We start from the raw sequence: 23,215 nt of genomic DNA, 5'->3' as shown, positions 1-23,215 counted from the left end.
TTTCTTTAAAGCAAGGATTTGACCATTCTGTTTGAACCAAAAGCCAGCACTACAGACTTTGTCAGACATCAGAACAATCTGCTTAGCTTACATTTTATTCATCTGCAGTATGAAAGTATTTTAAGTGATAACACATTTCTTTGAATAAGAGCTGTGACAATTGTGGGAAAACACCACTAGTGATATTTGCATAAGATAACATATATCCTGAATTAATCAGCCAAGGTCTACAGTGATCAAAGTAGTCATAAAAGGTTAATACTTTGAACTGCAAATATTTGGGCAACTACAGAAGGAACAGAGCTACAGATTTTTTTTTCAGCTTGTACGTTCCTTACCCACATACGTACACACTCTTCAAAGCTGAAAGAAGCGCCTAAGGAAACCTTCAAAAGAAAACTAACAATAATTACCAGTTTTTCCTGCAAAGTCTAGTACTCTAAGGTGTTAAGATAGCAGGCACCTCTACTTTACAGTCCACAGAACAATCAAAAGCTAAATCAATTATTCATTGCCCTGCATACTTGCTACTATATTAAGATCCCAGTTAATGCCAGGGATATGCATTGCATTCTCTTTTGTTTTCTTTTCTTTAATGCATTCAAGAAATCTCACCTAAAAATATTTCTGTCTAATCAGATGGCAAACGTATAAGCAATGATTTTCTCACTGAAGCAAAGACTCACTACAAGTACACCTTACTTAATTAGCACCCCCATACATCAAGTCAAGCTTTTCAGAGAGTGGATCATAACTGAATGGTATTTCTCCCCCTCCCCTTCCCAGCTGAATCTTCTGTTATAGTTTCAGTTCACATTTCTTTGACATGCACATATCCCTTTGTATTTTTATTTATTAGCAGTCCATTTAAGCTTACCTACTGAAGACACAAATCTTTCTAATAGTACAAACTCTCAAGAACTAAGACTTTTATACTTGCATCTTCAAATCCATTACGCATGAGTTACACACCTATAGAGGTGTCCGCACTTTTGCGGCTGGAATTATTCTCAAAACCATCAGCAAATACAAATTCCACTTTCTTTGGTAGTTAAAGCAACACTTGGCTTTCCAAGCCAAATTTCCTTCTCCCATAACACCATATAGAAAGCATCCTTTAGTAGGATGTCATATAGTAGATTTTAGCAAGAACTGAAAGTCATTACACTGCTGCTATTGTAGTAACTTATACTGAAGCTCAAGAAGCATGATTAAAAAAAACAACACCAAAAATCCTCCACAAAACAGTGAAATCTCAGTCACTTGCCATGAAATTAAGGCCCGATCTACATAACATTGCAGGAACTAATTTATATAGATAAAACCACTGAGGTTATAAATGGCCAAATCAGAGGGCCTCTGCTTTACTCAAAATAGTTTCCAACCAGCAGTGGTAAACAGCAGCACAAAAACCAAGCACAAGTCAGTCCTGAGCCAGGAAGCCGCAAAGTAACATTCACAGAGTGTATTGGTGAAAGATGTGGAAATGCGACACAGGCATATGTTTGAGTGCAAAAAAGTCTTCACAAAGTGCAGACATGCATATTATCAAACAACTGTTGCAGCTACTGAGCTGCAGTATCAAGCAAACCTAGAATGATTCTTGATTTCCTCTAAAAGAGGGAGAAATAAAACCACTAGATTTGAAAAATCAAACGTGTCTTTAAGCATAAAGCATCTTCACAGCAAAGGTCAGAATGTGTACAACTCATTCAACTGCTGCCATAATTTCTTCCCAGAGATGAAAAACATCAGATTTTGACCAAAATTTCGCGGTCACTGCATCTTGAACACTACACATGCTACAGTTGGCACACAGACAAAGGCTACATCAAAGCATCTGTTCATGTACAGATTAACCATCACCAGTATTCCTCCACTTACAAAGGAGTCTTTCAGCAACTCCAACTCCCAGCATGGCACAAAAGCTCTGTGCAAAACTCCAACACAACACTTGCACTCCACCAAAGTGAAGAGAACAGATCGGATAATGTTACTGTTGTACCTATATATATGGCTTAAGGGTTTTTGAAGCTCAATAACCATTTCTTGAAGAATCATTAGCTGGACAGAAAATGCAATTATTAAATAAATAATGGAAACAGACTTCCTTTCTAAGTGCTCAAGACAGTAACAAGGACAGAAAAAGTTTCCCACTAGAAAGAAGCTAGGAACATGAAAATGCTTAACATTGAAATATAGCTTCTGTAAAGAGCTGAGGCACAAAGGGAAGTGCTGGCATAATCAAGCAGATGAAGCACAAACAAGTTACTTCACATACGTAAGACTGCAACAGAAGCAGCTTTAAAGAACGGCTGTAGCATTTTAACATCCGTTCTTTGGTGACCTACATAGTTGTAGACAACATTTTAGATATATCGCTGGTTTCTTGCTAACAAATTGTGATCTGCCATTCCAAAAAGGAAGAAAGTCATCATGGGCTCTAGGATGATGTCTCTCTTGCGCACCAATTCCAGTTTAGAGATTTTTTCACCAACTGTTTGCACACAAATGTGTGCTTTATCCCTTCTCCAGACACTTTCCAGTAGTATATTCACCCTAGTTCCATTAGTTTGTTCTAACTTTTTTGGACCATGGGCTCCTTTACCACTTCTCTGCTTACCTTCTCCATCTCTGTTGTCCTCCTCACTGCAAAAGGATGGTACTCCGCCCTCACATTCTCTCCCCAGGTACCTAAATATACTGTTATTTTATTCCCTCACCATTCAGATTCTTATTCACTCTCAACTCTTTCCTCTCACTGCATCGCTCTTAAATGCTCTGAAATTGCTTTTATAAATATGACAGAACTGGGGGGGAAAGCCCCAGAAGGTTGCTTATTAAGTAGGTAATTGCCCAAAACTTCATTAATGCCTAAGTATAGACTGATGTGCATCCCACTGCCTTGTAGGATGTCAAGGGTAGCTAAAATTACTACACTGTAAAGGCGAGGTGAAGGTATACAACACACTCCCCATTGATCTCGGCTCTGCCTACTGGGGATGGTCTGATGAGGAAAGGCTTTCGTAAGCAGATAAACAGCATTTCATGCACACTCTTCAGCTGCTACTTGTACTACATGATGATGGCACTACTTAACGCTGTTTGCCCTGCCATACTTCATCCCTGCTGATCACACCTGCCTGACTTGAGGAGTTCTGTCTCTTCCCTACAGAGGTAGAGAAGACACCTCTCTCCATGAGACCTACAATTCCTGTAGCTTTGCAGTGACAACAGTATTTCTAGTACACAGTGAAGTAAAACAGTATCTTAGAAGAACCAAGCAAACAAGACGAAGTCAAGGTTCCATGGCTTTATTTTTTGGTGGTGGTGGTTGCTTGGTTCGGGGGCAGGGGAGACAGGACAACTAGGCAGGAGAAGGGGGTTAAGGTTAATCACACCCCATGTTCTGGAAGGCTACCTGCCAATTTAGTTTTGTTTTGGATGTGGAGTTTGGAGTATAATGTTTAATGTATACCTCTTCCTAGCACACTCTACCACTGTGTGCTTTCAATGATTACAACTGCTACAGAACAGAATCCAATTTGGCCTGTCCCTTCTGCTAATTCTGAATCTGCCCTGAAGAGGTCAGGCAGTTGGACTAGATGATCATTTTAACCCCCTTCCAACTGAAATACTCCATTCTACTTTCCTCTCTGCTCACTGCAATCCAAATATCCCTTAAAAAGCAAACAAACACACACCAAAGAAACAAACAACACTGCAAAACAAAATCCCATACAATATACAGCACCATCAGGAGGTTCAGCCTGAGGTACTAGAAGAACCAGCCTGAAGGTAACAGTTACTTTTTTTTTCATGGAGGACGATTTACACTTACTCCAAAACCAATTTCTAGGATGTACTTCATTTAAGAAATTCATATATGAACAAGTTGCTGCAAAATAGGTGAAGATCTGAACTCACCGCCATCTAGCAACTGCGACCACAGCTACCTGTGACAGACATGATGCAAGTGAGTTGCAAAGTGAGCTGTTTTCCATTTACCACACAGCAAGAACATTTCACATAGGAAGTTACAGCAGAGTAGCTGAGAAGCTGAAAGTTCACATCCCTATCTTACCTTGTGGTAGCTTGTAGTTAGGTTTGTGTACTTTGACACCACATCTCACTTCCCCAGCTGTAAGAACGGGTATAATAGATCTTCCTCATTTCATAGAAATATGTAAGAATAGGCATGTCAGAAACAGCAAGGCAGGCGAATGCTACAGAAAATACAGGTTGTATAAATACAACATTTATCAATGAAACTGAAATTTAAGGAAGGGAGAGGCGATAGAGCTTAAAGGCCCTCCAAACACCAACTTGCAACCCACATTCTCCCAGTGTGCTGACCTCTGCTACACCACAATTCTGAGTGCTCTGCCTACTCTTCACCACCACTCAACATTGCCTCTGTAAATGTCGTTCTTCCAAATCATACTCTCCCCCACAGGATACTTCTGCAAGATCACTTTCTACTCCTCCCCCAGTCAAGATTCTAGTCTGTTCCTGGCTCTCCATGCCCCTCAGCCTTGAGACGAGCCATGAGGGAGAGGGTACACCTCTGGGCTACAAGTGTTCACATAAGTGGGAAACAGAGGAGAAGGAAGAGCAAAATACATATTGGTTTTCCCCATCTGGATCTCATATGCAGACTTCTAAGCACCCATTTTAAAAAATAAATGAAACTTAGAGGTATGAAGGGCTTATTCAACCCAATGAAACCATCCCAGAGGAACAGCAAAATGCCACAATAATAAATATACCCCAGCAGGGAGACTCCACCAACCTGCTAGCAGGTATATAAAACAGTTTTTATTCAAAGAGCATATAATCCATATGAGTGTACAGTTCACTGATATTCTAGGACACAATTGGGGGGAAAAAAAACCACACCAAAAAAACCCCTAAAAAACAGTGATGCTACCAGACTCCTACCACTATTTTTACCCTGCTTATCCATCTTCCCATTTCTCCTTGTAATTCCCCATTCCTTATAGTTCCTCCTACTTCATCTTCACTTATTCTTTTCCTGCCCTCTTCTGAGCAACCCAAGATACTTACACTTCTTCCCTTCTCTCAGCCTACCTTCATCTTATATGTCTTTGCCCTGAACCGCATACAACTTTTATAAGCTAAGAACATTTCCCTGGAGCAAAACTGGTAAGATATGTCACAGAATAAATAAGTTTTACAATCTATTAGAGAAAAAAACCTTAAATTCACATTAACTATATCCAATGAATAGATGTGGGCATTTTGCTATTAAAAGCCCCACACAACATTACTAACAAAAGCACTCAGTCATTCATTTTTCACATATCCACTTGATGTTATAGCTTATTCTGAAGAAACTATTTCTATCTCGGTTATCAAGACAACTTCTGCCTCTCCATTACTGGACCTGCGAATACAGCTTTGCCAATAAATGATCAGTCAGTGACTACACACCTCCTTGAGGCACGCTACAACTGACACAAGTGGCTGCCTAAAAGATCCTCATGTTCTTGACTTGCTACACATTTGTTTCAGTTTCTTTACTCACCAGACTCAGCACATGCCATTTTTGAAATCCAAAATGTAAAGTTACAGACATACTCCATGCTCTCACTACCTAAAGGGGCAGGGCAGCGTGTCCTGCACATTAACTGGGATAAATCGAGATACTGAGGTCAACATGAAGACAGTCAGAGCCCAAATCCAGAATGAAGGGAAAAAAAGAAAAAAGTAAAAACTAGCTGATTTCATAAAATACTGCAGAAAAGAGGAAAGGCAAGAGCAGTACCTTGTTCCTACTTGAAAGGCCACACAATATCTAGCTCTCTTACATGACAAAATTTTTATATCATTTAAGCAAGCATATGGATTTCCTTCAGAACCAGCCTTTAAGACAGAGCACGTTGCTAAGCCTTGACTGCAACAGAGAAAATGCTCTGTCACAAGCAATTACAGAATTAAAATAGTTCTCTCCAGAGACGTGTATTTGTTGCAGTTTATCAGGGAACTTTTGAACTAATCTAGCCAGTACCCTCTCCATCAAAAGGTTTAACTGACTGAGAGTTGGTAACAGCAAATACTTTCTCATTAACTTATCCCAGTGTTAAACAAGCTCGTTTTAGCAAATTATGAAACAGGGGTTTTCTGAATTTCAAGGTCTGCCGTTAAACCACTGTTTTCTTGATCTTGCTTTCTCAAGTAAGGAACAGCAAGAGCCATCAAGAAGAAAAATGGTTACAATCAGCCTGACTTAGCTAGCTAAGAAATCAAACGGTAGACACAAAAGTATTGCTAGCCCAAATTTATGGGTCAAGGACTATCATGATATTTAGATACAAATTCATGAAGAATAAAAGGTACGTAGCAAAAAATTTAGTGAACCTGCGTGATTATTACCATTGCTCGTGGGGGAGGGAGAAAGTAGAAATACAAGAGAATTTAAAAAGGAGCAGTCATTTATGATCAGCCTTATCGTCATATGCTGCCAGACACAAAGGTAAAACAGAAGGATGAGCGAAATCTCGCTTTCCTCCCCCGCTTTACGTTTCTATAGTTACACTCAGCAACAGGGCAAGCATAAAACTTGCAACGGCAATATCCCAAAAGGCAACGAGCTGCCCACGGCGCGGAGACAATCTCAGAACTGCAAAATCCAAATCACGTGTATCGAGCAGACTGCAAGCTCAGTCCCTTTCCCCAGGCAACTACGGTGAGAAACAATCAGCCGCGCACCCCGCGCCCGCCCGCCGCGGGAAGAGGGGCGAGGAGAGGACCCAGCCCGGTTCCCTCCCGCCTTTCCCGGCCCCCGACCACGCGAGGGGGGGGAGGGAGGGAAGGGGAAGGGGGAAGCGCACCCACACCGGAAGCACCTCCATGCCCGGGGGAGAGGGCCAGCGGGCTCCCGCCGCAGGAAGGCCGCGGGGCCGGGACGCGACCCCCCCTCCGCGGGAAGCGCACACACACCGCCCCCCGCCGGGCACACCGACGAGGGGGAGCGTCGCGAGCCTCGCCCCGCGCGAGGGGAGGTGGGATGGGGCGGCTGGCGGGTCTCCTCTCCCCGCCGACAGGCGCCCCCGCCCCGGCGGCCGCCGCCTCCCTCACCCCGCCGGAGAATCCCCCTCCGCGCGGCGCGGGGGGCTTGTCCCGCCGGCTCTCGCTCTCCTCCGCGCCGCTGTACTCGATTTCGCCTTCCTCGGCAGCGGCGCTGGGCTTCAGCCGCTTGGCCTGGCTCTCGTAGGCGCCGTCCTCCTCCTCCTCCTCCTCCTCGTACCGCTCTCCAGACGACGGCGACGACATGGCCACAAGAAGGAAAGGAAGGGAAGGAACAGAACGGCTCGACTACCGGCCGGGGAGGTGTGTGTGTGACGAGGGAGCAGGGACGGAGCCTGGCGAAGGCGAGCCCCAAAGATGCTCTGCGCTTCGTCCCCCCGCACACACCCCTCCCCGCGCCGGGATCGGGTCACGCCTCCCCGCCGGTCACCTGCGCCTCGATTGGCTCCGATTCGAGGAGGGGGCGAAGTCGCCGAGACGATGGGCCAGCAGGCATGCCCATCGGGCGCCGCCGGCGCAGCGACTGGCCGGCGACCGCGTCCATCACCGTGCCGCGAGGCTGCCTCGGCACCACCCCCTCCCTCCTCTCCCTGCCTCTTTGATGTCTGTGGTCTCGGGAAGGGGGAGGTGGCGGGTGCGCGGCGCGGGCTCCCTGGACTGCATAAGAGCGGGCGGGGGCGCGCGCCTGTGGGAGGCCGCGCTGAGAGTGCGGGGAGACCGGCCCGGCCCGGCCCAGCTCCCCGGCCGGCAGCCCTTTCCTCGCCGACCGCCTCCCCTCGCACCCCCACCGCCTTTGTCTCCTTCTCGGCGCTGGCGGCTGGTGAAGGCGGCGGGGAGCGGCCGGGCCGGCGGTGAAGGCGGCGGTGTGTCCCGTCTCCCGTGAGCGCCCCGGCGCGCCACGGTGCAGCCATGAGCGGCCAAGGTCACACAGCCCTCGGGGAGCCCCGAGGCGGCCCCCGAGGCACCACCTCACCCACAGCCGTTAGCTCCACACCTAGCCCTCAGCCCCCGGCCCGCAAGGAGGAAGCTCGTGTGCTGGTTCAAGTGGGCCGGCGGGGTCTGGTTTTCCTCGGGTGAGAAACAGCTTCCCACAAGCTCGGTGAGCATGGAGAGCTGCCTGGACAGCTGACCGTGTCCCATCAGGGCACTACCGTTTGTAACAGTGCCAATGTGCGCCCATTGGACTGCACTGCATTGCATACTGGTCTCTTTGCTGGCAATGCAAGCAGTACGCAGGCCTGCTCAGGCTTCCTTTTTTAGGGAGATGTTGCTGAAAGTGGCTCTTGGAGCCCATGCCTGTCTGCATAGAATCATAGAGCCATCAGGCAGCCCAGGCTGGAAGGCAGCTGGAAAGATCATCTGGTCCAGCCTTTTGTGGGACAGAGCCTAGACGAGATTATCTATCACCCTGTCCAGACACATCTTGAAAACCACGCTCTTTGTAGCCACTCTTTCAGTACTGGAATATTGTGATGAGGAGCTGACTCTCCCCCTGCCCCCCCACTCCCCTGCCATCTCTCCTCAAGGGAGATAAGACCTAAGTCAGTCCTTCCTCACAGGGCAGGTTGTGCTGACCTTTGATCATATTTGTGGCCCTCCAGTCTGTCCATCTTTTTATTGAAACATGGGGACCAGAACTGGGGACAGTACTCCAGGTACAGTCTGACAATCGTGGGATGATCGTGCCTCTATTCCTGTAATAGTAATACCACTGTGGATGCAACCCAGGATCTGATTTGTCTTTGTTGCTGCAGCAGCACACTGCTGATTCATGTTCAGCTTGTCTACCAGGACTCCGAGGTCCCTTTGAGCAAGGCTGCTCCTCAGCCACACAGGTCCCAGCCTGTACTGGGCTCTGTTTATGTTGTCCCACGTGCTGGACTTTGTACTTGCCTTTGTTAAACTTTATGCTGTTCTTCCTTCTCCAATCTTCCAGCCTGTCCAGGTCTCCCTTTAGGACAGCTCTCCCTTCTCATGTGTCCACCTCACCACCCCATTCAGTGTCATCGGCAAACTTGGTGAAGGTGCTTTCAATCCCATCATTCAGGTCATTTGTGAAGATGAACAGCATGTCAATCCCTGGGGACCCCACTTGTGACAGGCTGCCAGCCCGAGTACGAAACATTGATCACCACCATCTGAGTGCAGCCTGTTAGCAAATTTTCCATCCATCTTGCAGACCACCTATCCAAACTGTATCATGCTACTTTGTCCAGCCGAAGGCTTCCTCATGGATGGAGGCACAGAAAGAAGACTTTCAATGTTATAAGTGACTTACAGGACTTTCTAGCTGAATTAGTTTCTGCTGCTGTGGCTGCCAAACCAAGGTGGATGTGGAGTGGAACCCTGCTGAAAGTAGGTCAATGGAGAATGGATATATGATTGTGCGAGTAATTGCTTTTTCAGTTGAGCAGCCAAATAAGAGGGAGGGAAGTAATTCAGAAGACAGCCAAAATAAATGTTGTTATTCTTGTTTTGGTGAGGGGAAAAAAAAAACTCAAAAACCCACTCTTGTGTCAAACAAAACATGTTGTTCAACCTGAAATGGTACTTGTAAGCTAGAAAAGAAAGCAAATGATTTGCTGTTTAAACATTTTCTGTTATCCTGAAACCCACTGGTAAAGGCACTCCTCCAAGAAGTGGGAGGAGGTTCAGCTGATCATGTTGCCATACTGCCTGACATGATTTGATTCTGCATCTCTCAGGTAGCTCATCTAATCATCTTGTCTACAAACACAGACATTTGATTTAACTCAACTTGCTGTGTTTCTCACTTTCTTGTTTTCCCTTTGTTTCTTAATATATGTTTTTCTGTCCGTATTTCTTATACTTGTACCTATTTTTGATTTTTAACAAAAATTCATAACTTTGAGAACATACAGTCCACAGGGCTGGAGCTATACATACATCTGTTGTAGGTTCCAATAGTCAATGAGGAACATGCCATCTGTGAACATTAAACTTACTTTTCTTGGCACTTCACTTATTTCTAAACACACTACCAATATTTCTGCTACGGACATAAATGCTTACATGCCAGACAAAATCTCTAGCAAATTAGTTTTATGTGCTAGAGCTCTGGGATTTTAGCAGACATTTACACCATACCGTTGCAAAAAATAACAGCCTGACAAATCACAGAACATACCAGAGTTATAGTCAGAAAATGGTATTGAAACGCTGCAATAATTAGTTTTTTCTTTCCCCTGTGTATTTAAAATTGCTTCTCTGAAAATGAGGAAATGACTTACTGTTTGACCAAATTCTTATTTACTGAGTGTTCCAAGAAACAGAAAAGTTTCAGCATGCTTCTGTGCAGCATATGGACTCCAATGTAACTTGGTAGCAGACCCTGCTTTGCAGACTTAATGCGGTATTTAATTATTCCACAGTGGAGATGTTAAGATATTTTTCATACTTAAGTTGCGACATTGAGGCTTCTGCACTAAGCTACTGTGAGGAGCCTTGGAGCAGTCATTCTTTCCGTCTGTGCTTCGTGCAAGAGGAGGGAGGGAATATGGAAATACATGCCAGTTATGTAAGTTTGAAACTGACTCAGCAAAAGGATTTCACTGTTATGTTGCTTGTCAGACCTGTTTCTTTTGTCTAAAATAGAGAGATGAAAGGTGCTAATACTGCCTGAAATAGTTCTTTTCATACAATTTTTATTACCTGGAGCTGATAAACAGAAGTCATGCTTTCAGTACACTGCCCTCCAATAAGAAAAGCAATTAGTGTTATTTACTTACTGCTGTGCAGTAAAGTACAACCACATAATTACATAAAGAGCAGAACAATGACGTGAAGAAAAATCCCCAAACCTGGTAGAAATTTAAATCGCCTAATTATGCACATAGTTTGGAAGTACATGTTGTTACCAGTACAATTTTCTCTCCTGTTCCTTTCCTGCCTGGTGTTTCTTACGTCCTTTACTGTAATTCATATTACATTAAGCTATTAGCTCACTGTAACAAGGAATGTTTCTTACCATGCTAACACATTACACTTCCAGTGCTAAGATCAGTGTATTTGGATACCATGGGAATGCAAGTAACAGCTGGAATAAAAATGGGAAACAGTTTTAGTTCGCTTGGCCATAAGGGAAAACTAATTAGCATGAGTTGATCCAGTAATGACATTCATAATGGGGTATTAACAAGGAGGTAATACCTAAAAATGGTCTGGATACGACTGTCAAATATGAGGTGAAACTAGTCCTTTAGGCATTACACATTACTGTGCTGAGCATGTTAGGGGTGATATTACGCTAAGACCTGATCTACCCTTTTTGGCTGAGTCAGCAAGAGGTGACATAAAAATGGGTCAGATCAAAGGTACCAAAGCATCCTATACTGGAGAGCTGCCAGCAGTGGGTGCATATAGCGACACGTGAAAAAATGGAATGCACGGAGTGAGAATTCCCAGGTATACTTTCCACTTTCCAGCCATCAGCGGTTTAAAGATCTTCTGAGTCAAAAGCTGCTTCCATACCTTTCTGTTTAATAGCCTTAAGCTGGCTTTTGCCTAGTTTTTTTTTTTCTCATTTATACTTTTTGCTTCCATAACGGTTCTCCTATAGTGTTCAGTTCTCTGATGTCATCATGTCTCACCCCCAGGTAGCATGTTTTCACATGCACAATTGATAAAAACGAGTGCCAGGGACCTTCCTGGAGCTTGAGGAGAATCATAAGTAGACATGCAGCTTGCAGGGGAAATGTCAGCACATTTCTCAACACATTGACATGAGGGCTGCTAGCCACAGTTCTCCCTCTCTGGCATGTTGTGTCTGCTGCTGACACAAGCTGTTGCAGCTGAGGGCACGCAACTGCAGAAGCCTCAGTCAAGGACTAAAACCAAGAAAACGACATATTAAAGGAAAAGTAGTTTCAACACAGGGCTAGTCATTATAAATGGCAAGCTCTGCACAGCTGCTCTGCCACAGTACAATGCAGAAGGCATGCCACAGGGGGATGCCAGCAGGATAGGATAGGAGCAGCACAACCTCCTGAGCCCTACCAGTAAAGGTGTCTCTGTGGCTCATGTAAGCATACATTGGTGGCAAGGGAGGCTCTGCTGCTGCAGGGTTTCATTCTGCAGTTCTTGCTCAGCCAAAACTCAGCTGTTCTGACCAAGGATGGATGCTGACTTGGACGGGAGGCCGACAGCTCTTGGGAAGTTTTGTGTTGCTGGAGTTTGCATGTCCAAGGCTTAAGGCCTTCCTTCCAACAGCACTGATTAGTGTGGCTTTCCCACATTAATCATTTTGACTCATCCCCTTTTACCAAAAACTCAGGAGCCTACCGCCAGTGGAATCACAGTTACATGTAGGACATAGCATGCAGGTTCAATGTGAAGTCTGGCATGTAGCAATATGAAGGAAGGTTCCACTGGTGTTCGCTACCTACAGCTGAGGCATGAATGTGTATGGGTTTTGTTCTTTTTTGTATTTAGTCTCAACAGCTTAAGAAATTAGTGCTCTGACCTCCTGCTGGAAGTTACCGCTACCTCAGCATCAGAGGGCTGGTGAAAACACCAGCATACCTGGACAAACTGAACTGGAAAATTTTTCTCATAAAATTTTTTATTATTTTGATTTGGATTTATCCATGTTCTCCTCTAGGCTGGAGAGCACTTACAGCTCCTTGCTACTTGCTACTCTCTTCAGTCACCAGTAGTTTGTAGACACCTACATTTCGGTACTCATTACAAGCCTTTTGAGGCCAAAAATCAGAAGTACTAAGCATGCAATACACTAGTTATTGTCAAGAGAAACTATGACTGCTCAGCACGTTTGACACTGGTTTGAATACCTAAATTGGTGTGCACGTGGGTCAATAAACAGTTGTAGTACAGGTCAGATCCACTGGCCAGTAAGGGCTTAAAATCATTGCCTTACATAGCCTTGCACTACTACCAGCACTTTCAAAAGGATCACAAATAATGTGAGATTTAATGTTTCTTAAAGCGTCAGACTCCAAGTAACTCCAAGTTTAATTCTCTAAATAAACTTAGAGAAGTTTACCACTGTCTAGTCAGTACTTCTGAAAAAAGATTATCATTCCTTTGATTGCAACTGAAAAACATGATTTGTAAATGCTCCCATGCTGGGACAACCCAGCCGTAGCCAGTTCAAGTGCATGATCCATAACATCTCACAGGCAAATCTCAGGTTTTCTTTTGGGTGTCCTGACACAAAGTTTTCAAGTGTTTTAGTTTATTACCACTGCTCTTCTGTATATACAGAGTCAGTGCACACATACATGCACACAGAGTTTAAAAGCGATGATGATGCTTTCTTTCTCCTCAGATCAATGTAATACTAGGCAATTCACTTAAACGAGTTGCTTACAATCACTCACTGTTTCTTCCTCATTTTCTTACAGCAGAGCTGGCAACCTCAAAATTCTTTTTCAGAACGGAGTGTGAGGTAAAATTGCATCATCTGTGTAATCAAGCCTTAAGCATTTCAAATGGTCCTTGAAAAATATTAAGAATACATCTGGCCAAAAGCTGTCTATATATAAGTCCTCTACCTCTGCAGCAGACTACAGCACCTGCTCACCTCACATGGCAGTGACGCACTTCCCTAAGGTAGTGAAAAATACTCAGAAGAAAACAAGTCATTCTTTTACCAGCGGAAGAGCTGAGGAGCGTGCTCTGGGCACGGCCTGGGCTCCCTGTGTGAGTGGGAGGAAAGCAAAGACTGAGCCCTTGCTTGCTACCTGGGCACTGCCTGTCCTGTGCACCCGGTAAGGCTGAGGCCCCGTGAGCAGATAAATCAATGGCTTTAAAATTAAAGTCCTTATCACAACAAGTTAGGCATGAGGGGACAAAATCAGCCTGCATTTGCAACTTTCATCTTGGCATTTTCCATTATGTATGCTTTTGACTTTGCATATTTAATTCTTTTTCCTTGTAATCTACAGCATGTGTGCTTTCCCTCTGTTAAAAGAATTAAAAGGCAGCCTGACAGGTCATTCTCTGATATTTTTCAGACCTGAGTACAGCAGAGGTACACCAGCAGACCAGAGCCACTACACTTGTTTTGCTCTAGTGCAGCCGCAGCAGAAATAAATGTCCTAGTGTCACAGCTCTTACCCAGGTATGGGGACCCAGGGGGGTGGGGGTTGTTGATATTTTACCTTTTTCATTTGTTTGGCTACCAGCATTCTTTCTTGGATGGACAGTGTAACACATCTGTCTAGTCAGTACTTCCTCTCTCTGGTTCGATTTGCCTTTCTCTGCATAAATACTAGACACCATTTTTTCTTCAAGACATTGTAATGGCACTTTCACATCCCCATCCAGTGTTGGTTTTGATTCTTCTAGACTGTAGCATAAAATAATGGCAGTTCTGAAATTTCTTCTTTTTGCTGGTGGCTTGCTGATCTGTTGGCAAGTCCAGAAGAGGTGGACAGCGCCGGTGCTATACAGATGTGTCACACAGAAGTGCTTTGTTGGCATCTCAAAGCAGCCATTCCACACCCTCTCTTGGCAGCAGGGCTAACTTGTCTCTCCAGGGCTCTGGTATAGGTGAAATGAGCAGCAGAGCCATGGATGCCTTGCTGTCCTACAAAACTACCTTTGGCCATGCCTGAAGTCAGTTCTGCAGCTGCTACACTCATCCCTAGTGCCATTAAATCAAGGACTTTGCAGTGTACCTGGAGTTCATTTACATGCACGTTGCCTGTGCCCTGTGCATAGCAAGGTGCTGTGAAAGAAATACAGGCAACTTCCTTGTCCTGCCTGGCTCAGGAAATATGAACACAGGATTGTGAGGTGTGAGCAGGACATCGGGGTGTCCTAGTGTGTGGACAGAAAAGAGGACTGACCAACATGGTCTGCCACGGTAAGAGGCTCCGGCTACCTGTCAATATAATACTCTCAGGGCTGCTCATGTAAAATAATCCTGGGGCAGTTTCTCCTGCTGAGGAAGGAGACAGCTTTCCCATCCCATGGACATAAATCATGCCCTTAGCCAGCTCTGGCTGTTGCTTACAACCTGAGCTGCCACCTGTGGGCGTAGCTATCCAGACACCAGGACTGTCCTCCCTCTCTTAAAATAGCCACTCCATTTCAAAGCAGAGATTTTGGAAGTGTTTTTTTTGTTCCTAAGCATTACATCCCCCAAGGAGGGGGTGTGTGTCACAATTCTGGATTTATATGAGGCAACAGTTCCTAAAAGTGAGCAGTGATCAATTTGTGAAGCAGGGGTTGTTTCCCAGAATCACCATTTGGTAAGCACCTGTGAAGAAGAGCTGCCAGAAAGGATATGCATTTCTAAATTGAAATTTAATTGATGTTCCGTGGTTTGCATCTTGCTCTTTGATGGTGAAAACTTAACTGGAGCATAAGGCTCAGTGTCTAAGAGGATGTCTGAACCAGGTGCTTTTTTACAAGTTATTGTATTTGATTTCTAATCTTGATCTCCTTTGTCTCTTTCCATCGAGAATGGAGCAGCACCACTGGACTGCTTTGCTTGCTGTGTCAGGAATGCAAATTGGTGATGGATTATGAACTGACTGGTAAGCAAGAATGCCTACAGGGTGAGACTGGGTGCAGTGCAGAACCCTTATGCTGGCTGGAGATGCTACCTCCCCAGAGCACAAACCAACACCTTATAGATATATTTGCTTAGTCTCCCAGAGTGGTTGTACAGCACAAACACTTTGTAAGCTCAAAGCAGTTCTGCTTACTCATGTCCTTGTGCCGTATGTGGTACATGAGGATTAGTTTTACTGATTAACATTAAAATGTTGTCTCTGCTTATTTTTGCCCATTACAAAGAATGTTCTGCTGGCTAAAGCTAAATAAAACATTTTGTACCATTTCACCTAATTAGCTGCAATAGCCTTGACATAAATCCTTTGTAATTTCCCTATAGCATAACTTTTGCCACCTTTCCAGGCTCCCCAAGCAAGGCACTAGCACAAGGATTTTGACTGGAACAAAGGGGGAGAGTTCCCAAGTATTGCTTCTATTGCTTTCACAAGCAGGAAAAAAGAAAAAAAAAAAAAGAAGACATCCCACTTTCACTTTGCCCTAACTGACAGCATCTAAACCTGTGTCAACTAAATGGCGGCTGCTGCTGCTGGCAGCCAAAGATGACAACATTGTGGTGGGGGTGGAGGAATCAGGCTCAGTGAATGCATGGTAGGTATCTATATGCAGTCAGCTTTCTCTTACACAAATGCAATACAATTCACCAGCTGAGCTACTCCACGACTATTCTTTTGGCTGGCACAATCTCCCTGCCTGAGGAAATACTGTGTATACAAATAAGGTCTGTGGAGCATCATTGCTGACTCTTTAAGAGCTCCAGTGACTTGGCTAGGAAGTTGCACTTGATGAAGCACATCCTTAGGGTGTCCTTGATACACTTTCTTCGGTGACACACTTCATCTTTTCACACTCCACTTCACAGGAGCATTCATGCATTGTCCAGCTGAGCCACACATGTAGACATGCCACCTACCATACATTGATGTAAGATAAGTCATTTTAATGATATGTGTGAGCAAACTTTCAAGATTTTTTTTCTCATCTTATGATGTCTGTGCTGAAAAGAGTTGCTGCTGAGAAGAAATCATAATATATGCCAGCAAGAATACTTATCTAGCACAAACTAGTTCTCCAGTAGAGGAAGTTTTTTGCAGCCTCTCCCAAGTTCTTAATGTAGCTGCAGCTTTTGCTTTTAATATAACAAACCTACCTAAAGTGCATGTTCTGAATCATTAGCAGCTCATTACAAATGTCAAATATAAAATAATTAATAAAAAAAATTACTCCCAAATTAACCCAAAGAAAAATCTAGTGGTCCAGGAATACCAGTACAGCCCATCCCAGAAATCAAAACTCATTAATTAGCCCTGTCCTGCTCCCTCCAAACCACGGCTTAAAAATCAGAAGTAATTTTTTTGTGGTTAAAATAGTCTGAATTATTTTGGTTTGCTTTGTGGTAACTTGAGACTGTCTCATACTTGGATCATATTTTTAATTATGATTTTAAGTCCCCGTGACAACTGCAGATTTCCTGTTTAAGGAAAGCCAAGATTATCCCACATTTGACTCTGTTTCTGGTAAAGAAACAAAGTTTGTTACTCTGCTAAAACTGCAGGTATTGGCCACAGTGGATACACGTGGTATGTTTCAAAACAGCCAATAATCTGTAGAATCAGGTTATACATTGGATTGCTTGTGAAATTTTATCTTCATATGCCTTTTGATTTACTTTTTTGTTTCTTAAAGCTTCTTGCCAGAGAAATACTTTTTTTCCCCCTTGTATTTAGGATTTTACATATTAAATATTGTTTTTTACTGGAGTGCTCTGTAACAATTTTAAGATTTTGGTACATCACATTTCACCAGGCTAAAAATGCAGCCAAATTTTTTTATACAATAGCAGAAAACTTAGCCCAAGAGCTTTATAAAATGGCCATAGGAAATTCTCAGATAATAAAATTGAAACATCACAACACGTTTAATACAGAACAGACACTTTAATGATTCTCATAGCTGAAGCCTGCACAATTGGACTGTTGTGAATTAGAAGTTTGGCTCTCTAATTAAAAAAAAATCTAAAAAAAAAAAAAAAGATCCATGAGTCCTTGCAATGAAGCATTTCCGGATTTCCTGTGTATTTTTTTTCAGGGTCCTCCTTGATGAAGTCTATCATCCTGTCTTACCCTGGGATTTCTGTGATCTTTAGGCATTATCCTTAGAGGCGCTACACAAGTAATCTTGGCTACATCCACACTGTGAGGGGATGAGGGCCTGGGAACACCAAACCATGTCCTCTTGACCACCAACCAGGCAGGTATCAGCTGTGGGCTGGGTGTCAACGTGTCTGCCCAGGGCTGGAGGGACAGGCAGGCTGAGCACCCCACACCCAGCATGCAGAGGCTCTCCCTGCCTCCACGGGGCTCCAGGGTATAAGTGCAAGTGCAGGGGCTGTGGCTTGGTCGTAAGAGCAGTCCTGGACAGCCGTTTACTGCAAGGTCAGCATCACCCTTGGCTTTCCAGGGCTATTACTCCATAGAAAAATCACCTGGCTTTAGCTGTACCAGTGACGTTAGATACAAGCCTCATATAGAAACATGTGGGCATGCCAAAGGGTGCTTTATCCAGCATTGCCTGGGGAGAAGGGGGCTGCTCATATAACTCCCTGCTAGGCTGCTTTTAACTCTGTTGGTAAAGCATTACACTTCACCAGCAGAGCTGTGTAGGCACAAAACCTGTGTGTATGCTATGCTTAAATTTGGAGGGGGAGAGGTGGATCTGCACATCTACATGTGTGAAATAAGTTCTTTATCACCTGCTGACTGCAAGCCAAGCACACGCCCCTCACATCTGAAGGCCCAGTTTTGTCCTGCTTGGTTTCCCCAAACACCTTCCCTTCCTGTATGTTGCTGTTATTCAAACAGGAACTGTTTGTGTTCACAGCCTTTAGCAGATGATGTAGTTCTTTTATCTCTGTTTGGCATCTCCCTGCCTGTTGCCGATGCAGCTTGGTACACATCTGAGAGCGAATTTTCTAGGACAGCACTGTGAGGCAAAACACTTTCCCTATTTGTTTTCTCTCTCCTTTCATTCTAGCTCCTCATGCCCTCTTCTCTGAGCCCTTTTTTATATCCTACTCCCCTTTTGCTGGTCTCTGTCTGCAAAACCGAAGTGGTACTTGTTGCTGGTGCTGGGACCCTATGTAGGTCAACCCCTGTGAGTCATGAATCTGAGCTACAGTCACCCTGCAGCTGCATCTTAATGCAGGAGGGTAATCTGTCCAATCATTTCGTGTGCCCCTGCCTCTCTTCTGCTTCCTTGGCAGATACCAGAAGTGCTGTGCCATGTCATCCCACCTGGCTGCAAGCTGCACAAAAATCCATGGCTCATCAGGCCAGGAGCCCAAAACAACTTACAGAGCTTCCTGTTTGGTGCCTCCTTCATGACTGTGCAGAGCCATGAGCATGGGGCTGTCCTACTGCTGGGAAATGCTTCTGCACAGTGCCCTTTCAAGCAAAAGCCCCACAGCCCACAGGACTGCAATTTAAAATGTCACACAGAAATGTTCTGTGCCTGGAGATGGAGGGGGGAGCTGGTGTCTGCCAGCTGCAGGATTGCTCTGAAAGGCTCTTTTGTCTGCAGTGAGACCCCTTACCTTCTCCAGAGCTGCAGGTCCATACAGCAGTTACTTCATTAAAAAAAAAAGTTGAATGACGCAGAGCTGTCCTCCTTGTCACGTTCCTGCTTGACTTGCTTAGGTGCTTTTAAAACCCCTGTAAGCCCCCAACCTGTTGCTCTGAGGGCCCACAGCACTGAAAAACAGTCTCAGCACAACCTTCAGTCCATTTTCTACCAGTTTTCAGTAACAGAAATGGAAACTAAATCCAGATCTTCACCCCCATCAAAAACCTCAGCCGCAAGGCTGTCCTACCATTTCATGTGCTGCTTTTATTTTTGAAACTTTAGACCTGTGACACATCCTCTAAAAAGGTTAAATTCAAAATTAGCTGCACGAGCATAGAAAGGAAAGTCTGTCTCTCAGTGTATATTACAGTAGAGTATCCAGCCCCCTCCAAAACAAAATGGAAGTGTCTCTGGTTCAAGGCAGCCTACACAACAGTGAGCTGCAGGAGCTGTAAGCTATTATTTAGCTCCCAAGGAAAGTAATTACTATAGCAACCAACACATCCGAATGGCTCTTTGGCTGCTACTAAGACACAAACAACTTGTGCACAAAGACACATCTGAAACGTGCTGTGCAAAGTGTTCTTGGGTAGCTGTGTTTTTTTAAGAGCTTTATAAAATGTGCATAACTGGCTCCTGATAAATGACTGCCAGAATAACAGCAAGCAATCGTACCGCACCATGATCCTAAAATAACCTAATCAATGGCTCAGTATATTTGCTTCTGAAGAGATGAAGCAAAAAAAGCGCAGGCTCCATTTTAAGCCTGTGTGCTGGGAAGTACCCAGCAGAGCTGAAGGTACATTCAATAAACAGACACTAAAATGGTGGGGAGAATGTCTCTCCTTTTGTTCTGTGTACACGTGCAAACTCCGTGCAGGCTTTAGTGCCAGCTTGTCCCCTTGCGCTTGTACTAAGTTTGTTGGAAAAGGGGATTACAGCCTTCTAATGCTGGAGGATATAACAAGTGATGTCTGTGTTCTTTTCTGTGTCTATGCAGCAGCCAGCCCCAACAGACCCCATTTCCAGCTGCACTGCTGGATACACTACTGTTGCTATCAGTGAATAAGTAAGCTTCTTGGGTAACAGCAAACTGTAATCATTGGCCATTGCTTAAGTATTACAGCATTTGGAGTGTCTCTCAAATGAGCTTGATTGTTTCTGGGCTCTTCATGGTGGTGAGACAAACAGTTCACATCCCCAAAACAGAAGATCTGGTCCAAGCAACCTGGCCCAGGAGTACTGTCCAAAGATTCCCCACAGGGCAGATACGGACATGTCACCTATCTCAAGGATGGTGAGTGGCATTAACATCACACTCTGCTACGTTACACAAGGCAGCTCTGCTGAAAATGGGGGTTATGGATCTGGGTAACTCAGAACAGAGTTGGATGCTGCAAGTGAGCACAAACCTGAATTGCCTTTTAAGATTTTTTTTCGTCAGTTGAGTCCTAAAGTCTTGCTCTGGTCCAGAATAAACTGAAAATCACATCTGGGTTTAAAATAAAGACAAAATTACAGAAGAAAGTGTAGTGACGTAATTTATTACAAAAGTGCCTTAGGACCAAGCAAAAAGGGTATTGTGACAGCAGGTACTGCATGACAGAGAGTTTTGGTTGACTGTAGCCTTTCAAGCAAAGTAACTTTATTTTGGATTAATTAAAAACATCCGAAAAAAAAGCACAAAAATGAAGCATCCATAAGAAAACAGCACAAGCATGTGTAAAATCTGATGCCTCACTTCTGCCTTGCAAAATGGTAGCTGCCCCACAGGTACCTGGAATTTCCAAGCTGCTGATGTCAGGGTTATAAATTCTCTTCTGTAATTTTTCTCATAACAAGTTCATTTTCTGACAGTACTTGCCAGTGCATTAAATGGCTCCCATACAAAAAAAACCAAGTAAACCTCAAACTGTTATTTTTCAGAGTGTGCCTTTTTATTAGCTATTGGTGGGGGAAAGACAGGACCAATCACTCACAGGCTGACTTCCCAGTTTGCCTTTGCTACTAAACAGAAATCTCATGCCTGGTTTAGAGGAGCTGGGGCCAGGCATGTAGCCTGCCTTCATGCCATGCCTCTGCTATACCTGCAGGGTCACTGGCTGTGATAGAGCAGATAAATACTTGTTCCTCACAAACATTTTGGGTTTTTGGTTGCAAAAGGCTTCTGCAGTACCTTTTTGGTGAGAGTGAGGGGAGGTACAGAGAAGAGAGCTAGTGCACTGCCCAGCTGCTTCTGAAAAGCTGCAATGCAGAGAAGTGAAACCAAAGTCTTGGAGATGTGCAGCAAAGCTTTTCTGAACACTCACCAACTGTGGAAGTGCCCTGCTGCCGACATCAGGCATGTACACAGTTTTCTTCTGGGAATAAAGAAGAGAGGAATGCAGGGAGCTTGCATTTGACCCTCACTGTAAGAAAAACTCAGTGCCACAGTGAATAAGTCCTGAAACAAACTCTCTCTCAAAAATAGGAATGACCAAGAAGAAAATCCAGTGTAGTGAGATGCTGAACACGACTCGCTTGTATCGTGCCTCTTCCCTTTGTCTGCCTACCCCATTTGCCAGAGCTAAACAGGTAGGATACACACAAAGGTGAACTATGAGAAATCCTGTAGGTAATGAAGCAAGACTCTTGAAATACCTTGCTCAAATCTTGAAGCTGACATTGCTCCACTGCCCTTACTGTTTTGTGCAAGATTCAATCCTGTGCAAGCTGGTTTCTTTTCTGGTTTATCTGCCAGCTTGAAAATTGGGTGGATGGTTCATTAACAGATTTGTCTTGTGGTATTGCTTTTGCACCTGCACACTCTTAGATGTCGCTGGGGCTTGAGTGATCTTGCATCTGTGAAGATATGTGAGAAAATGAAAGAGTGTGTATGACTATTATATCAGACAAAGGGTTGCATCTGGACCTTCTCTGGTGTGAATCAGAGAAGTAAATCAAAATGGCAGCTCCTGTCATGTCAAAAAAACACACCTTAATGAAAACCTGTCTTTGTGAAGCAGAAATTCTTCCTATGTCTGGAGAAGCACATTAAGAGAGAGGCATTGAGGAAGCCAAGGTGCTAAGGAGTGAGCTTCTAGGAATGCTTTGCACATGAAAATACTCATGAATTGTTTATAAATGCAGCTGCCCTCTCTTCCACCTGCCAGGAGCCTTCCTCACTCCAAAGTCTGTGCTGCTCCCCAGCCTGTTTCAAACAGGAGGTGGTATTGATGAGCAGTAAAAAGCATGTTTACTTGCAGTGTCATTTTCAGATCGAGAGCACTGGTTGTGAAGGTGCAGAAGGAAACACAGGAACAGCTGTTTGTGTTACAGTACAAACACAATGCCATCATTAACAAAGAAGTGCAGGTTTCAAAACCACTTCTGCTCAGCCCCAGGTGGGAGGTTTTGTTTCTGTGTTGGCTTGGAATCTGTAGTTTGCCTTGTTGATGTGTTGGAAATTAATATTTATCAACTATTCATTGGTTGATTTAGTTTTTTTGGTGGCACTTCTTGGAATTATTGGTTCTTTGAACAAATTCTGAAAATGGGCCCTCATAAAGATATAACAATACCAAATTGTAGTGAAGTTCTTTCACCTTGCACTTGAGCCTTGCGGAGAGATATCAAAAATGTGCACAAGTTTTACTTAAATGTTGCTAGAGTTCTCCCACAGACTGAAATTGCCTGCAAAGACCTGAGACAGACAGAAGTCAGTATTTCAAAAGATGATGAGTTTTAATGGAGTCAGGGGTCAGGGTCAGGGTCAGGGCCACATGAATGTGACTTTGAGAATATCACCTGGCCAGCAAATGCCCTGAGCCTGATTTACATCTCTGTCAGCAGGCGCTAGACCTACCTTGTATCTCTTGTGGACAGGCTAAGTAGGGGCATGAAGGGAGAAAACAGGATTTTGTCATGTCATACTTTGCAAGGGCTGTGGCGGTGTAATGAAAGCGGAGGAGAAGAGTACCATACACCGTTCCCGGGTTATTAT

The 23,215-nt window shown here is 44.3% G+C and overlaps 1 protein-coding gene and 1 long non-coding RNA gene across 4 annotated transcripts in view; one reads left to right on the top strand and one right to left on the bottom strand.

Annotated features, from left to right (window-relative positions):
* HNRNPLL (heterogeneous nuclear ribonucleoprotein L like) overlaps positions 1–7,563 on the bottom strand; it is a 36,530-nt gene extending 28,967 nt beyond the window's left edge. Inside the window, exon 1 of the mRNA XM_075088474.1 lies at positions 7,102–7,563. Within this exon, the coding sequence (XP_074944575.1) occupies positions 7,102–7,296 (195 nt within the window). The 5' untranslated portion in view covers positions 7,297–7,563. The remainder of the gene's footprint in view (positions 1–7,101) is intronic.
* On the top strand, positions 7,522–19,747 carry LOC142055056 (uncharacterized). Of its 3 annotated transcripts, XR_012659788.1 has the most exons (7): positions 7,522–9,409; positions 11,671–13,477; positions 13,592–13,641; positions 14,046–14,152; positions 15,501–15,575; positions 15,958–16,203; positions 17,701–19,747. It is a non-coding gene; the product is annotated as an uncharacterized LOC142055056 (long non-coding RNA). The 3 variants fall into 3 exon arrangements; XR_012659787.1 differs by having other exon boundaries at positions 11,671–13,799; XR_012659786.1 differs by having other exon boundaries at positions 11,671–14,152.
* The last annotated feature ends 3,468 nt before the right edge of the window (positions 19,748–23,215 follow it).

Source organism: Phalacrocorax aristotelis, chromosome 3, assembly GCF_949628215.1.
Source record: "Phalacrocorax aristotelis chromosome 3, bGulAri2.1, whole genome shotgun sequence".
NCBI classification, from domain to species: Eukaryota; Metazoa; Chordata; class Aves; order Suliformes; family Phalacrocoracidae; genus Phalacrocorax; species Phalacrocorax aristotelis.
Note: the sequence above shows the minus strand (reverse complement) of the source record. Positions and strands in the feature narration are given on the sequence as shown.